General features: G+C 40.3%; 1 protein-coding gene across 6 annotated transcripts in view; it reads left to right on the top strand.

Moving 5' to 3' along the window:
- The window catches only part of LOC106092088 (nucleosome-remodeling factor subunit NURF301), a 94,229-nt gene that overhangs the window by 42,589 nt on the left and 33,551 nt on the right, over nt 1-18,089 (top strand). For 4 of the 6 annotated variants that reach the window (XR_009396629.1, XM_013258841.2, XM_059361074.1 and 1 more), the window contains exons 9-11: nt 2,358-2,476; nt 4,095-4,317; nt 4,389-4,651. Coding sequence is in view for 5 of the 6 variants with exons in the window: in XM_013258841.2 (XP_013114295.2) it covers nt 2,358-2,476; nt 4,095-4,317; nt 4,389-4,651 (605 nt within the window). In the remaining variant the exon portion in view is untranslated. Of the gene's footprint in view, nt 1-2,357; nt 2,477-2,559; nt 3,083-3,900; nt 3,948-4,094; nt 4,318-4,388; nt 4,652-18,089 lie in introns of those variants that run through there. The other 2 variants (XM_013258844.2, XM_059361083.1) reach the window with 2 other exon arrangements.

The following is an 18,089-nucleotide window of genomic DNA, read 5'->3' as shown; positions in this document are numbered from 1 at the left end:
CTATTCCTTGAGCAGCGTGTAATACACATCCGTGCTCTGTTTTAAAATCTGCGGACGTCTTTCCCAATATTGCGCATTTCTCCTGTCATCCAGGGGATTTTTGGGCTGATTTCCTTTCTCGAAGAGGACAACTATTTTCGGAGGACCCCACCAGTGCAGTCGTAATCCTGTTAACAATTTCGTCAATGTCTTCTATGCTTGGACAATCTAAATTATCTTGCTCAAATCTTCTGAGTAGCCTTTCGAATTTTGTCCAGTTGCTTTTCAACTTATTCCGGAAGCTTATCGGATTCGGCGCTGGCCGTGCTATTCTAAACTTGATGTCGGGATGGTCAGAGAAGGAATGCTCCATGGAGACCCTCCAATTCTGAACCTTATCGATCAGACTTTCCGAACACATTGTCACATCTAAAACCCTACAAAGGTATACCGTGCCGTGAGTGGAATTATGCCCAGGTTAGACCAATGGCTTTTAGAATAGAAAATCCAAATAAAACTCCTTTTAAAAGATTAGGCGGCATAATATGGTGCCGCATTTGGGCTGGCTACAAGGTCTTACCAGAGACCTCTTCGGACTGCTATGCCACTAAAATGCAGTTCAATCCTATGGCAGCCGGTTGTACACATCGGATTTACCTGATGGATTCCTTCATCGCCAAGAGCTGCCGCCTCAGTATACAACACTGCTACAACATGGCAGCCGATTGTACGCATCGGATTGACCCTCATCGGCAAGGGCTGCCGCCTCAGTGTACGTGTTCGTCTTTTTTCGTCATGGGAGAGGCACATCCCGGGGTGCCTTCTCCGCACGCTTCTGGTCCGTGCCGAGATTGCAAAAGAATCCCGGACCCTGGTTCTGTGCGGTTTGCCAGAACCGCCTCGCATCATCGGTAGGTGTCGGTGAGGTGTAACCGGTGCATGGAGCACATTTCCGATCTTACTCTGGCCTCACTTCACTATAGGAGTATAGTCATACTGGATATGTCGCAAGGTGCTGTGTGAACATAGCCAGCAGTAGGTCACAAATTTCGTCGTCGTCGCCTTCTGCGTCCTCGTCGTCGGACTATGTTAACCCTTGACTTCTCCCGTACGGCAATATACGCAACGGCAGAATCCAAGCCCAAATATTGCCATGCCAGTGCCGGAAAATGTATCATTTTTGCAACTAAACTGCAACGGTCTCCTTGGCAAGATCGATGAGATTGTGGATTTCATGAATCGGACAGATATATGGTCGCAGCGATCCACGAGACAAAGCTGACCAACACCTGCAGCTTGCACAGTTGTCATGGTGGAATGGAGGTGGGGGATTGGCCTTCGTAATCCACCATTCCATGCAATATAGACCTATCTCGCCTACGCATGGCGCTAGTGACCCCTACATGGATTACATGGGGATAGCAGTCAGGTCCGGTACTGCCGAGATAGAGCTATACAACGTGTACATACCGCCAGTTGGTAGCTGTGTCCCGATTAATGGCCAGGCTTACAACCCCGACATAAGTGGGTTACTATCTGGCCATAATCGTCTGGTTCTAGGGGACTTTAATGCGCATCACAATTCACGGCATTTTCCCCTTGGTAACGACCATCGTGGCAAAGCTTTGGCGGAGCAGATTGGCTCCACGTTTTACACGCTGGATAAGGATGCCCCCACTAGGATTACGAGGAGGTGCAGCAGCTCGCCAGACATTTCCATTGCATGCCCTGATCTCCTGAGTGACGTATCCTGGTAAGCCGTCATCTCTTTGGGGTCAAACCACCTCTCCATATTTCTCACCATCGACCGACCACTCGACTTCATAACCTCTGAGCGCCGGACGTTTATCAATCATTAAAAGGCCGATTGGGCTGGCTTCAGAGAGTATACCAATCGCCGCTTCAGTGAACTGCCACCCCCCTCTGATGTGCTTGTGGGCGAGAGGAAATTCCGAATCATCATTAACGCAGCAGCCGCTCGCTTTATACCAGCCGGTCGAATATACCAAGTTCGGCCCAATTTCCCGGCGCAAGCAGTGGTACTCGCAGATGAGCGTGATGAGATTCGTGCTATGGACCCCGCTGATCCCAGAATCAGCGAGCTGGATCTGGAAATAAACAGGGTAGACAACGAACACAATAAAATGCTACAACAGCAACAACAACAACGAATATGGAAAAAACGAACGAGAGAGATGATTTTTTTCCATCTTTAAATAAATAGCTTTTATAATTGCTGAATATTGTATTTGTTAATCGACCACGCTAGGCTTTAAATTGCATTATAAATAATTAAATGAAATAATTACTAGAAAATTATACAGGTTGACGCGTATTATACTAATTTAAAAATTTTACTTCAATTTCTTTGCACATAGCACAAGAATCAAGTGGTAAACAAGGTGTGCTTGGACCAACAAAGATCTATTTGGCGGTACAGCCGTCAAACACCAGTGGTCAGCCACCACCGCTGACACCAGTACATCAAACGCAGCAAGTGAGTAGTTGTTAGTTATTAGTTTAAAATCATATATGTATATACAATATATACATTTATTAATTAGTTATATACATTTTCAGTATTTATATTTATTTCGATTTGGGTAAATGATTTAATTTTTTCATAAATTTCACATAATAAAAATATTAATAATATAAACGTTTGTGTCCGTCACATGTAAATACCTATAATTGTTAATAATTTTATTATTTACTAATTAAGAATCGTCATATTTAAGTAAATCTGTTCCAATAGTTTATATATATTAATACATACAGATATATATGCAATTATTTATATCTGAGGCCTATGATAATTTATAGAATGATATAAGATGATACCATTGGCATAGTTCCAGAGACTTCACTTTTAAGCGTCAGAAGTATGTTTGCTGTACTAAGTTAAACTAAGTTTTTCTTTCATTTCATACGACTTCCATATTCCCCAATCACCTACAACTTACTAAGATATGTTGTGTTGTGAAAATTTTAACGACAAAAGGTTTACTTTTTATATTTTCCTGTATAAGTTAAAAAAAGAAATCCATTTGATTACAAATTGCACCATTTATGTCTAATCTTAGTTTAATTACAAATTTGATTTTTGTTTACTGTTCTTTTAAATATATATAAATATATATACATATGTATATATATATATATAATTTTTTTTTTTTAATTTAAGAAAAATGTAATGTAAAGCGCTTTTTGCAAATAAATTGATCGATATAACCTAAATATCTAAATGGTTTTTACTGTAATTACGCATGTTTTGATTTTATTTAATTGTGAAAATCCAAAACCAAAACATTTAAAAGAGATCGGGATAATTTCAATAACAATACAGATTTTAATTTATTTTTCGTTTTGGTTTTTGTGCACTAACGGATATTCGGAGATTCTTAGAAGATATATGTGAACAAATGTATATTTTGCATTTAAAATACTTTAAATTTGTTTCTAGTCATATGAAGTTTCATATCATATTTCCGTATTAGTTGGATGATTATTTGCAATTGGCCTTTGTGTTGACAAAAAGCGCTCGCTAAATGTTAAATTTTAATAATCGTTTGGAAATGCAATTTGTAGGCACGAAATTGATTTTTGTAACGTTTAATGCATCTGTCCATGGTCTATATTAACGAAAATTAAATAAAGTGGCCATTCAAGAAATCTTTAAAGTATTTTTGAAGAGATTAACCATCATAATTGGATCATATTCAATATTCGAAAACTTGAAATTATTTTGATAACACAAAGGCTTGTTCATTTGTAATCATCTCATCTAATAGCAAAAAAGTCTGAAAACAAAAGAAATATAAAGTGAATATCGTTGAGAAGTGGATGTTATTCAGCAGAATCAGATAATAAAACATTTTCCTTATTATCTAATAGTTAATCTCTTCGAAAAATTTTTTAAAGGTTTCCTGGAATAAGTACTACAACTGATCCCATTTTAACAAAATAAGGTATGTAGGACATAAATTCTCAATACATACATACATATATGCTAAGCTTTGCCGAATTGAATAATTTTAAGATCTGGAAAACTAATAATATTTCTATATATGTATATATACATTAATTAAAATTTGAATTCTTTTCAACTTTCGCAGACGACACACCTAGGTACACCAAAAACACATATTGAGAAAACCACCACTGCTCCACAAAATACAATTTCGAACAATAGCATCAACTTCAAAAGCAATATATACAGAGAATCAACAACTGTTGAATATGAACCTTCAAACGCGCCACTTTTAAGAGCAGCAGAAACTACTAGAAACGAGGTAACATCACAGTTCGCAGAATTCCCCTCCACTGATATCCAACAAAGTAAGAATGACATTATCGAATATATGGAAATATTTTAACTATTTTTGTTTTTAAATTTGTTTACAATATAGACTTAAATATCGATACGGATTTTCATGTTGGATTTAAAAACATAAAATCGAATACAGCCTTAACAAATGCTACAAATTACGTTGCGCAAAACAATGACACTAATGGTAAAAAATCTAATAGAAGTTTGGAATGTGACCTTATGTTACAAACACCAAAGTTGAAAGTTAAGAGGGAAAATATTACTACCTATGATTTAAGCACAAAACTTGCGGAAGGTGATAATTCCAACTTAACGAAAGATTTAAATACATTAAACTTATTGGTAAGTTTTAAACATTTTTATTTCTTATCTATACCTGAGAACCCAGGGTTGTGCGTTTTATTTGAAATACAACTATTAATTTTTTTTTATCTAATAGAAATTCACTTGTACATATAGAATATTTGAAACGCATTTTAGAATTTCTTTAAATAGGCTTTTTCCCAGTATTCAATGAACATTTGTTCCACTAGCCGAACGAAGAATAGCGATCCAAGCGCCTCGATCTTCAGCACTCATTTAATAATCTCTGACACCAAGTTACGAGGTGTCTCCCACCACTTGATCTTTCCATCGGGCTGTTGTCTTCAAAAGACTTCTTTGTGGGAGCTTCTTCATCCATTCTAACAACATGACCTAGCCAACGCAGCCGTTGAATTTTGATACGAGTAACTATGCTATTGTCGTCATACAGCTCATACAGTTCGTGGTTCATACGGCGCCTATATTCTCCATCAACGCATATATCCATATATTTTACGAAGAATCTTTCTCTCAACCACTCCAAGCACTGGCTCGCCTTCTTTCACAAGTACCATTCCTTAGAACCATATAACAACACGTCTCTTGTATAGTGTAATCTTCGTCTGTCGAGAGGTGGCCTTGTTTCTAAACTGCTTACTTAGTCCAAAGTAGCATCTTTTTGCCAGTATTATTCTTCACCTTATTTCAAAACTGGTGTCATTTGTTTCGGTTACGTCGGTTACGTCGGTGCCGAAGTAGATTAAGTTGCTGACTATCTCTAAGTCTGATCGGTTATACAGGGCGTTTTGGCAGTTTATACAATCCATTACGTTTTATCTCCATTTAGGTTAGGTTGTGCGCCCTAAGAACTATAAAGTTACCTCTAAAAAGAAAATTTTAAGTAAAAAATTCCCTGCTATTTACCAAATACTTAATTATTTTCAATACCACTCCCCTAAGTTGGTTCATGTCTGGTATTGTGTCTCTACCTATGTACCGGTATCTGTTGGACGCGAAAGCCGGTCAATGACAAAGAAAATGCTCCAACGTCTTATTATCTTCCCCGCATACCCTAAACATGCTATCACTTGCCGCACTGATGCGATGCGATCGGAAACCTCTTCCCTTCCTTCCAGGTTTCCTATCGACGCCTCGATTATACCGTGATGGCATGAACTGCTCCCATCCTCAATTCACTGTCCCATCGCCTTAAGTCTCATAGCCGTAGTGGCTGCCTCACTTAAATTGTATGTCGATGGGTCGGATATCTAGAATATTCTCCAGTGCCCTAGTGGACGTGGTCCTCAACGCTCCGTTTATGCCAAGACAACATGTTCTCTGAACCTGTTGTATGGTCCTTATGTTGCACTTTTTCTCCATAGCAGTCCACCAAACTACTGAGGCGTAAGTAAGTATTGGTCTAATCACGCTTCTGTAGAGCCAGTGGACTATCCTAGGATTCAGGCCCATTTCGAGCCTACGGCCCGTCTACATGGTGGCCAACATCTGTGAGCCTAAGTATTTGACCTTGTCAGATATCGAAATCGTTTTGTTGAGGAAACATTTTGCGTTAAATTTACCCACCTTCGTCTTCCTCGTGAACAGGCATATTTCAGTCTTCTATGGATTAACATTGAGACCTCTGGGTCTAGTCCAGCCATATGCCATATACAAGACCCTTTTGTCCCTTCTGCATAGCTGGTTCGAATCCTATCATAGGCATGCTGTTTGTATTTGAGCAGTTCGCTGGATGCAAGTCCCAGGCACGCTGTGAAAATATTAGCCAGATGGGGCCCCAGATAGTCCGCCTCCTTCTGTAGTAACGCCGGAAATATTCCATCAGATCCGTGTGTCTTAAATGGTTTGAAGCTCCTCAAGGATTCCTCCACCAAAAGTTCAGTAATTATAAACCTGCGATCAAGACCATTATTCCAAGATTCCGGTGTCTCCGCGAGTCCCGTCGCATCCTGTGGAAAATGGGTTTTCCATTGTCTCTGCTTTCACTCCCATGTCGTCTACTAAAGTTTCAGTTTTGGACATGAGTTTTTGAGAGAAACTTTGTTATCTTGGCGGCGTCATTAACGCTATCGACCTGTTCGCAGAAAAGCTACCCGGAGGCACGTTTAGCCGCTTTGGTAATCTTATTGTATTCCTTGAGCCGTGTGTAATACACATCCCAATAAAATTGCAGGATCTTTCTGGCCGCTTCCCGCCACTTTTTGGATATATCCTTCCAGAGTACAAGCAAAACCTGCCACCATGCGATGCGGATGAGGACGCATTTTACCTGTTTCGCAATCCCCATTTATTGGCGCCTTCCTTATGGGTTCGCCATTTCGAAGTATTCCCTTTGGATAGTTTATAGGGACATCCTCACCATAGCCCATATTTAGCGGTATTTCGATGTTGAACCATCACACGATGTTTCATATCCAGGTTAATACCGCACGCAATCATAAAATCGGCGTCAATTATAACTTCGTCCACAATCTCGGCTACTATAAACTCATTTAACAGTTTTATTGGCGATAGTCAATTCCATAACAAGTTTTCCCTTGACGGTTGCGGGATCCCCCATGGCCGTACGGAGTCTCACTTCATTTAACGGGGATATTCTTCCTTTTACCAAATCTGTCCTAATGATGCGCCCGTATCCAACGTTTAGATGCGCCTTACGCCATTGATGTAACCGGATGTAGTTAAGTTGGCGTTTTCCTGTTGAACTATGGCTACGGAGATTGTGGGGCCATTATTCATGGAAGCCAGATCATGCCCTGCTGCAATAACTCGTTTTAGCTTTAAAGGTGACTCTTGCGAAGAATTTTCAGCCACTCTTTTACATCTCTGGGTTGGAGGTGGCGATGTCCATCTGGAACGTTTAAGTCTAGCTCTACATTCTTGGGCAAAGTGTCCAGGTTTGTTACAATTGAAGCATTTTATCTTAGGCTTACTTGATTTCCGTTTCATTTCTTCCATCGGCTGCTTAATTGCGTCCTTCATCAACTCGATAACAGTTTTCGATTCCTCGCAATCGGGTTTAAACTTACGCACCTCGTAAATCAGGCGTTTCGCAATTATTCTCGCCGTTTCTTGCACAAGAGCAAATGACACAATTTCTGCAAACGTAGCCTTTTGTGACGCATATGTTGCACATTTAATTTCAGGGTCACGCATACCATCGACGAAGGCCTCAATCTTCATGCGGTCAACCAACGTATGGGTTTCTCTTGGATATGCCAACATTACTAGTCACTCGACCTCAGTAGCGAAATCCTACAGCGTTTCGTTTGACTTCTGCACTCGTCCTCTCAATTCCATTCTATTGACGTCTTGCTTATGTACTCCCCCGTACTTACGTTGAAGAGCAGCTATAACTTCTTCGTAATTGTTTCTAAATACAACGGGGATACTTTGTATAACCTCTGCAGCACTTCCCTTTGATGCAAGCTGAATTTCTATCGCCTTATGGTAGTCGCTCCATGAATTTCTCGCAGCTACAACCTCGAACTGGAACTTAAAGACATCAAAAGCTGTTGATCCGTCAAACACTCGAGACTTTTGTAGCGCTGTCGATAACACGAACTGGGCCGCCCTTGATTTCCAGTTCCGACATTATCTTCTCCATGTCCAGGAATTTTCAATTTTCTTTCCATAATTTGAAAAATCTGAAGTTTCTCATTCAGAATTGCATCCAATTCATCTAGTTTTTCCAATTTTTCATCCATCCTACGAGAATTTTCCTCCAACTTTCTGGAAGTGCCTTCCATCATTTTCTTAGAATTGTTTTTCATCTTTCTTGTTTTCCATTATTTTTCTGGAATTTTCTTCCATCATTTTACTAATTTCGGCTGCGAAACTCACACAACTTGCAGCTAGTTTCGAAGCTTCGTCGCCGCTGACATCACCTTGTCGATATTTGGAGATCATCCTTACTGTCGAACTCATATTCATTGATGTCAATTTTACGGCGTTCAAATTCCTCTGCTTTTGTAGTTCCGCCTTGTTGCCGGTAGTTGCTAGATCCATTTTACTTAGCTCATTCTTCAAGTCTTCCACACATAGATCGACGAATTTCATTGCAGAAGTGTATTTCGTAATTTCACTTCTGATCCAGTTATTACGTTTTTACTGACGACGTTTTACTTCCAATTAAAACGCAGATCGTTCACAATTACTTTACTTCATAGCGATTTATTGATCTACTGATTTGCTTTTCAACTTGCTAACTACTGTTTGCTGATGCCGGCCACATCGATGTTTCGAGAATACACAATCTGGTAACTTGGCGGTAGGTCCTCTCTTGATCCCTGCTAAAGCTGAACATCATTGACAAAGACACATACATAACAAGATACTTGACAGGCAAACAGATACACTTACATCTATTGAACATTTAAGTTAGGGGTGCAGCCAAACGAAAGAAACCCAACAGACATTATTACGAGTAAAAAAATAGCAACAAGGAACATTAAAGAAATTCTAGGGAATACTAGAAACAATGTGTGATGGCGTAATAAGAAAATTGTTACAATTTGAAATTTAAAAAAAAAACGGAAATTAAACTAAAGGGGCCTTAAAACTAATAAACCACAAAAGTAACAACATTTATTAAACTCATAAAGGCCTGTTCCGGTTTTCGAATTCGCAAAACGCAAAAAATTGCTTTACGTATATTTTCCAAACCCTTAACTTTTAAGGTCTGCAATCGCTGGAGGGGATCCTCTTAGTGGGTAGAAATTTGTTTAAAGTATGCATTTAAACGTTTATGTGCCAAGGTCTCCCGGCACAGGATAGCTGTGAGCACCTACAGGTTGGAACATTGAGGTCCGATCTGTCTGGTGTTCCATGCTGTCACGGGAAGCTAAGCTACGAGCTACCGGTCGCGACCACAGGTTGCGGATAGTGGAATGCTCCATACGGAGTAGCTGTAACGGCAGTCGCCGACAATCAGTGGTGTCCAGCGGAGAGTCTCAGTGAGAGGTCGGGCGACACCGGCTCTTGCACAACTACTGAGTGTCTATGATGCTCGATATGACAAGGCGAGTTATTGGCGCCTTTAAATTACCAATGGTCACCTTGTTCCCGAGCTGCTCACAAACGGGAGCTTGACGAGGATTGCCACCTCCACATGAAAACGTGGCTACAACAACAACAAGGTTTGCAAAAATTATTCCAAAGAAAATTTTTCGTTTTGCGTTTTCGAAAACCGGAACAAGCCTGTGGCCTAATTCTCGCATCCGCTATCGAACGAGTTTGTGTTCGAAGATTAATTCCGTTCCGTAAGTACAAATTGGATCATGGCTTACGATTGTAATTTGTCAAAAAGTTATTGATTTTTGGGAAGAAAAAATCGATACGCCGAGCATATTTTGCAATCTCAAAGGTAAACAAAGCAAATGGTGCTGGTTAAAAAAGTTATTACTACTAAAAAAATAAATAAAACACTTTCTACACAATATGCAATCATTTTTTTAACGATATGTTACTGTTTTTACACTATTATTCGCTTCTTTATGTGAAAGAGGACAAAAATATATGTGGATTACGTCGCCTCTAGCAAAGCAAACGGTGCTTGTTTGATGTTTGTTTTTTCGGGAAGGCATAAGGAGAACAACGGCCAAAGTACAATTGGATAAAGTCAGAACCTTTCCCTTGAAAAATATTCTGCTTCGTTAAATTTTGTGTTAAAATGATACAACTTTTGGTTTGGTCATGTTTGTAGATGATTTAATAAAAGTTAATTTTTGTCTAATACCAGGGACCAAAAACGTGAATATATTATAATTATAGTTTTATTTTATTAAATAAATACTTCGATGTCCTATTTTTAGCTTATTTTCTTGAAAATAGACGAAAATTGGTTATTTACGATAGTTAAATTGTTGCGGGTGAAAACTCGCACATTTTTGTTCGAAGTTTCGAATAGAATTAATCGATAACGGATGCCATTATCCAAAAAATGCGAAACTCTATCGTAATAAGTCGATTGCGGATGCGAGAATTAGGCCACTGATAGTGAATATGAGCCTAATAGTTTAATATATAACTAAAAAAACTGAATAAGGACATCTTGCTCATTGATCATTCTTGAAATTGGTAGTTTTACGCTAGAAATTAAATTGAAAATTATATTTATGTTGTCTGCTGGTGATGTTTTGAGAATATCTAGTATTTTATTTACAAGAATGGTGGTGGGCCAATGGACGAAATAAGGGCAGTTGTTAGGAATGTGAACCACAATTAAGATACCGCCCCACTTGGGGCACTTGTTAACTATTTTTTTTTGTTTAATAGATGTTTTTGCGTTGAAACTACCACCCATATTTTGTGTGATTTTTTTTATTTTTACTGTGAATACGATTGATTTTACTCAGTGTCTAATATATAGTTGTTGTTATTGTTGCAGTTTATTATGTTCTATCTTTCGTCTGCTTGATTCTGTTGAGTGTCAAGACCCAGGAATTCTGCGACTAAGATGGGGTGCGTCCACAGGGATCTGGGTCTGGCCGGGCAGTTAAACAGGTGACGTGTATCTTGCGGTCTCTGGTTACACTCGGGACATACATCTTGTACGTCGGCATCAATCCTTGCTCTGTAGGAGTTGAGACCGCTGCATCCGGGTTTGCCGGGGGAGGTCAATTTTTTCAGGTGCAATGAGAGGCGGTCGTTGTCTAGACTTGCTTGATCTAGAGGTTCTCTCTTGAAGTGCTGAACGTCACGCTCTAGATCATGTAGATCTACCTTAAGGCTTCTAGGCGGTGGATATGGATGGTTTCTGCGATAACAGCCCAAAGGGTATTGCTTAGACAGCATGTAGTTATGTCTTCGAACTGGTAGGATCTTTGTCTCCTGATGGAGGTGGTCCACATGAGAACTGAGTAGACAGCCCGTCGCAGTTCGGAGGGCGGCATTCTGACAGATCTGAATATTATTCCACTGCGTGTCACAAAGTTGACGAAACCACACTGGCGCTGTATAACTTACCACAGACGGGCCAATTGCTTTGTACGTGGCCAACAAGGCCGGGGATATCACCCCACCTTGGGAAACTCCCTGTTTCACTCTATGGTGCTTCGACTTCTTATCCCTAAATTCCATAAATGACTGGCGACCACACAGATAATGCGACTCAGCGTTGTTGGTGTTGGTGATGTCCTTAAATAATTTGGCATGGCTGACCGTGTCGAATGCCTTCGATAGGTCCAGTGCCACGAGGACCGTCCTATCACATGGCCTGGGCTGATTGATGCCACGGCAAATGTGTGTGGTGATGGCATGCAAAGCTGTTGTTGTGCTATACAGTCTTTGAAATCCATGTTGGTGCTCGGCGAATGGAAATTCTTCTACGAGGCTCGGGAGGAATAATGCCCCAAACTCGGGTCCTTTCCAGGCTTCAGTAGCCGGATAACTCTGCCAATTTTCCAGACATCGGGAACTATAAGAGTGTTCAAAGACAGGTTGAGGACAATAGTAAGGTTTACAACTCCAGGTGACCTACTCTGCCAAAGCTATGCCACGCTGGTCGTTACCTAGAGGAGAATGCCATGAAGTGTGATGCGCATTAAAGTCACCTAGAACCAATCGTTTATGGCCAGATAGTAACCCACTTATGTCGGGGTTGTAAGCTTGGCCATTAATCGGGATACAGCTACCAACCGGCGGTATGTACACGTTGTATAGCTCTATCTCGGCAGTACCGGGCCTGACTCCTATCCCCATGCACTCCATGTAGGGGTCCCTAGCGCCAGGCGCAGGAGAGATAGGTCTATATTGCACGGAATGGTGTATCACGAAGGCCAATACCCCACCTCCATTCCTTGAGTGATCCTTACGTAGCACATTGTATCCGTGACAACTGTCATGTTGATGGTCAGCTTTATCTCCTAGATCGTTGCGACCAATATATCTTTCCGACTCATGAAATCCACAATCTCATCGATCTTGCCACGGAGTCCGTTGCAGTTTAGCTGCAAAAACGATACACTTCCCGGCACTGGCCTGGCAATATTTGGGCTGGTATGCTGCCGTTGCGTATATTGCCGTATAGGAGAGGTCGGGGAGGTCACATAGTCCGACGACGAGGACGCAGAAGGCGACGACTACGACGCTTGTGACCCACTCCAGGCTATGTCCAGTATGACTATACTCCCGTAGTGAAGTTAGGCCAGAGCAAGATCGGAAATGTACCCACTGCATGCAACGATTACACCTCATCGACACCGACCGATGATGGAGGCGGTTTTGGCAAACCGAACACAACCAGGGTCCGGGGTTCTTTCAATCCCGGTACGGACCAGAAGCGTGCGGAGAAGGCACTCCAGGATGTGCCTCTCCCATGACGAAAAAAGACGAACACTTAAACTGAGGCGGCAGCCCTTGCCGATGAGGGTTCCATCGGGTCAATCCGGTGCGTACAACCGGCTGCCATGGGATTGATCTAATATATAATCTTATACTGAAGTAAAGTTTTTGTAATTTTTTATCGCCTGTGCAAAAGGCATTACCACCTCATGTCAAATAAACGGACTCCTTGATGGACATAAATCAAAATGCTTATGCTACATGTTTGCACAAGGGTATGTAGAAATTATAATACTCAATAACTTTTAACAACATGAATATTGGTACGCTTTTGTTTTCTGATTGTATTTCATGGTAACATTTGCTATGACACACATAGTAAGTTCTTGATAGTGGACATACATCGCTGTTCATAAATTGTATGCAAAAGATCTCATGATTAATGATATCGATAAAACTTTATTTGTATGTCATTCTCACAAAGTGAATGAATCAATAAAAATGTTTTTCTCTGAAATCGCAAATTCCGAATTTCCTCTATAACCCGTCAGGTTATGGGCCCAGTGCTGTTTAAGAGAAAGAGGTAGTCTTTAAAGAAAGAGGCAGGAAATATTCATCGAAAAATGAGTTCGTCGTTGTACCAAATTGAAAGACGGGATGAAAGCAACTATGCGACTTGGAGTGTCCGCATAAAGTGTGTTGATTTATAGTGGTCACGGAAAATATGAAGGGGCCAACATGCAGAAGATCCAAGCTGGGACGCAACTAAGAAATTGGAATAGGTATCCGAAGATGAAAAGGCTTTGGCTTCTTTAACGTCTTAAGGCTTCTCAGTTGAATTATGTTAAAATGCGAAGACCTCCAAAGAAGAAGAAATTGATGGAAGCCTATAAGCCCAAAGGTCACATACAAAAAGTATGTGACGAATAGATTATGTTGGCTGACAAGAAATCAATTACTCCTAAGGGAAGGGGCATGGTGTCTGTTTGTGTCAATGGTTTTGTGATCAGATTAAAGGACGTGTTGTATTCCCCGGAATTGAGTGGAAATTTCTTGTTCATTAGCAAATTGATTGAAATGGTTGTTTGGTAGTGTTTGACAACGGAGAAGCCGTAGTCATTGACGAAACCAAGAAAGGAAACAGCTTGTTTGTATTTAAATCCGCAAAAGTTCAAGAAAAAGTATGCGCCGCAAATACTGATATCAAGTTATGGCATCGAAGATATGGTCATTTGAATTTTCAGAGTTTAAAAGACCTCTCAGAAAATGATATGGTAACTAGCATGGAACAAACTCTATCGAATACTGATGAGCACTGTAAGACATGTATAGTGGGAAAGATTCATACCACATCGTCTCCAAAACACGAGGTGGATAAATCTTTGTTAGTATTGGACTTGATTCACTCAGATGTTTGCGGGCCCATCGATGCAGGTGGTACGATATATTTTGTCGCCTTCATAGATAATAAATCGAGACGGATTTTTGTGTACTTCATGAGAAGAAAAAATGAGGTTTTCGAAAAATTTAAAACAATGGAGCGCCAAACAGTAAAGATGATCAAGGTTTTGCGAATAAAGTGAATTTAATAAATATTTGGAAGATCATGGAATCATACAGTTTATCTAAGAACCCGTTCCCCAACAACAACATTGGGTGGAAAGACACCCTATGAAGTTTGAAGTGGACAAAAACCTAAAGTTAACCATTTTAAAGTATTTGGTTCGCAGGCGGTGGCGTTAAATAAGAAAAGGAAAAGCAAGTTGGAAGAAACGGGTTCGAGTTTGGTTATGGTTGGTTACTCTTTGGTTGCTAAGGCTTGTAGTACCAAAAAGTTATCGAACGTCGAGATGTCTTGTTTAATGAAAATATTATGCCTGGTGATGGTTTCAAAGATAAAAATAAAGAATTTATCTTATTTGAAAATTGTCAAAATTCAAAGTACAAAGCTAGCTGTCAACTCAAATGAAAATCCCTTAGCAAATCTAAGAACAAATGAATCTGGAAAAAACGCGTAACCAGAAGAGTTCACTACTTGACATTAACCCTTCTGATGACGATAGTTTTTATGATACTGAAGAGTTGCATGGACTGTCAACAAATGAGGAGGAGCAGATGGCAGAAGTAGATACTCCTAGACGGCCCCAGAAGACCACGCATTTGAAGAAAGAAAAAACCTTGTCGTCCAAGGAAAATTCCAAACTTGTTGATTATTGTGGTGGAGGAAAATATATTACAAAGAGGCATTATCCAGCAAGTCTCAAATAAAAAGTGGAGATACGCAATGCAGAAGAAGATGCATTCGTTAAAGGAAAACATTTTCACCCGTCGTTAGATATGCCACTATCAGAATGTTGCTAGCATTGGCAGTTTAGCACCAGATGCATTTACACCAACTAGACGTCGTGACTGCATATCTAAACGCGGAACTGACAACAACCAGAAGGGTTCATTGATAAATACAATTCGAACATTGTGCTAAAGCTACAAAAATCGTTATATGAGCTCAAACAAGCAAGAAGAGAGTGGAACTCGAAATTAGATGATTATTTGTGTAAAATTGGATTCAAAAGAAAGAATGAACCTTGCCTATACATGATGACCCGAAACGACACCCCAATTTTTATTGCTGTATACGTTGATGACCTTATAATTGCGTGCAAAGAGGAAGCTAAAATCTTGCAGATTAAATCACAAATAGGAAAAGATATTGAAATTACTAATTGTTGGAACATTTTTTGGGTATTGAAGTCAACCGCTAAGGAAAAACAGGTCAAATAGAACGTATATTAAAGAGCTATTAGAAGAATATGGAACGATGGATTGTAAGCCTGCGTCATTACCACTGTCGCCTGGAAACCTAGTGGGGTACGCTGAAGCAGACTGGGGAGGCTGTGCGATAGATAGAAAATCACGAAAAAAATCTACGACAGCATTAAGTAGTACTGAAGCTGAGTACATATCTGTATCAAATGCATCAAAAGAAGCCATGTACCTTAGGAAGTTATTGGAGGAGCTGAATTTTTGGGAAGATGAAAGTGTGCAAATGTTGGTCGACAATCAGTGTGCTTTGGAACTGGCGTCCAACCCCGTTTATCATAACCGTACAAAACAACATGTGCATTTCATGAAATTACTAAACATAACATGACTCGTATTTTCGAATATGCAATATCCATGTTGAGAAGTGTAGAAATTATACACTTTGTTTAGAATACTCAATAACTATTGCAAATTTTACCCATGAACATTTCACTAAAGAACAGGAGCAAACTTCTCACATATCAATGAGTGCAGTCCGATACAAGTTTAAGCTCAATGATAAGAGGCCTCCTTTTTATAGCCGAGTCCGAACATCGTGCCGCAGTGCGAAACCTCTTTGAAGAGAAGTTTTACATGGCATAGTTGCCAGCATTAGGAGGGGAACCACCGCTGAAAATTTTTTCTGATGGTCTCGCCAGCATTTGAACTCAGGCGTTCAGCGTCAAAGCCGGACATGCTAACGGTGGCCTCCGCAATAACTATTACTTACTTTACTTGAATTGGCTATGACAGAATATTTGTTCCACTAGCCGAACGTAGAATAGCGTTCCAAGCGCCCCGATCTTCTGCGCTCATTCTAAAATCTGGCACACCAAGTTTCGAGGTGTCTCCCACAACTTGATCTTTCCATCGGGCTTTTGGTCTTCCCGGTTTGCGTGTACCACCGTGTTGGCCTTCAAAAGACTTCTTTGCTGGAGCTTCTTCATCCATTCTGACAACATGCAGCCGTTGTATTTTGATGTGTGTAACTATGCTATCGTCGTCATACAGCTCATACAGCTCGTGGTTCATACGTCGCCTATATTCTCCGTTATCGCAAACTGGTCCATATATTTTACGAAGAATCTTTTTCTCAAATACTCCAAGCACTGCCTCATCTGCTTTAACAAGTACCTATGCTTCAGATCCATATAACAGCACGGGTAGTATCAGTGTCTTGTAAAGTGTATTCTTCGTCTGTCGAGAGGTGGCCTTTTTTCTAAACTGCTTACTTAGTCCAAAGTAGCATCTGTTTGCCAGTATTATTCTTCTCTTTATCTCAAAACTGGTGTCATTCGTTTCGGTGACGGCAGTGCCAAGGTAGATAAAGTTACTGACTATCTCAAAGTTGTGGTTCCCAACTTTCTCCATTTTCTTTATCTGCTCGGTTGTGCAAGGCTTTTTGGGAGTTGAAACCATCCATTTCGTCTTATCTCCATTTACTGCTAGACCCATTTTTAATGACTCTCTTTCGATTCTTTCAAATGTTGCAGTTACTACTTCCGGTGACCGACCTATGATATCGATATCGTCGGCATAGGCGAGTAGCATGTGCTCTCTTGTGATTAGTGTGCCATATCTATTCACATCTACATCTCGTATAATCTTCTCCAGCAGGATATTAAAGAGATCACACGATAGGCTGTCTCCTTGTCTGAAACCTCATTTAGTTTTAAATGGTTCGGAGAGATTCCTTCCTCTTCTTACTGAGGAACGCGTATCAGCAAGTGTCATCCTGCAGAGTCTTTTTAATTTTGCAGGGATACCAAACACAGACATGGCTTGAAATACCTTTGAACGTAAAGTAGTATCGAAGGAGGCTTTGTAGTCAACAAAGAGATGGTAGGTGTTAATTTGTCCTTCTCGGGTCTTTTCCAGGATTTGGCGAAGTGTGAATATCTGGTCTAGGGTGGATTTACCTGGTCTAGGGTGGATTTACCTGGTCTAAAGCCGCATTGATAGGGCCCAATTATCTTATTAACTTTAGGTTTTAATCTTTCACACAGTACGCTCGAGAGTATCTTGTATGCGATGGGGATGAGACTTATTCCTCTGTAGTTGGCATATTCCGTCTTGTCTCCTTTCTTGTGTACGGAACATAAAGGGTGATTTTTTTGAGGTTAGGATTTTCATGCATTAGTATTTAACAGATCACGTGGGATTTCAGACATGGTGTCAAAGAGAAAGATGCTCAGTATGCTTTGACATTTCATCATGAATAGACTTACTAACGAGCAACGCTTGCAAATCATTGAATTTTATTACCAAAATCAGTGTTCGGTTCGAAATGTGTTCATTCACCGTAGCGTTGCTACTGATTGCAGGGTTGCTCTATATGCCGCATTCTTGGCTTTAGTAGCATCTCGACACTCTT

This window comes from Stomoxys calcitrans, chromosome 1, assembly GCF_963082655.1.
Source record: "Stomoxys calcitrans chromosome 1, idStoCalc2.1, whole genome shotgun sequence".
Lineage (NCBI taxonomy): Eukaryota > Metazoa > Arthropoda > Insecta > Diptera > Muscidae > Stomoxys > Stomoxys calcitrans.
Note: the sequence above shows the minus strand (reverse complement) of the source record. Positions and strands in the feature narration are given on the sequence as shown.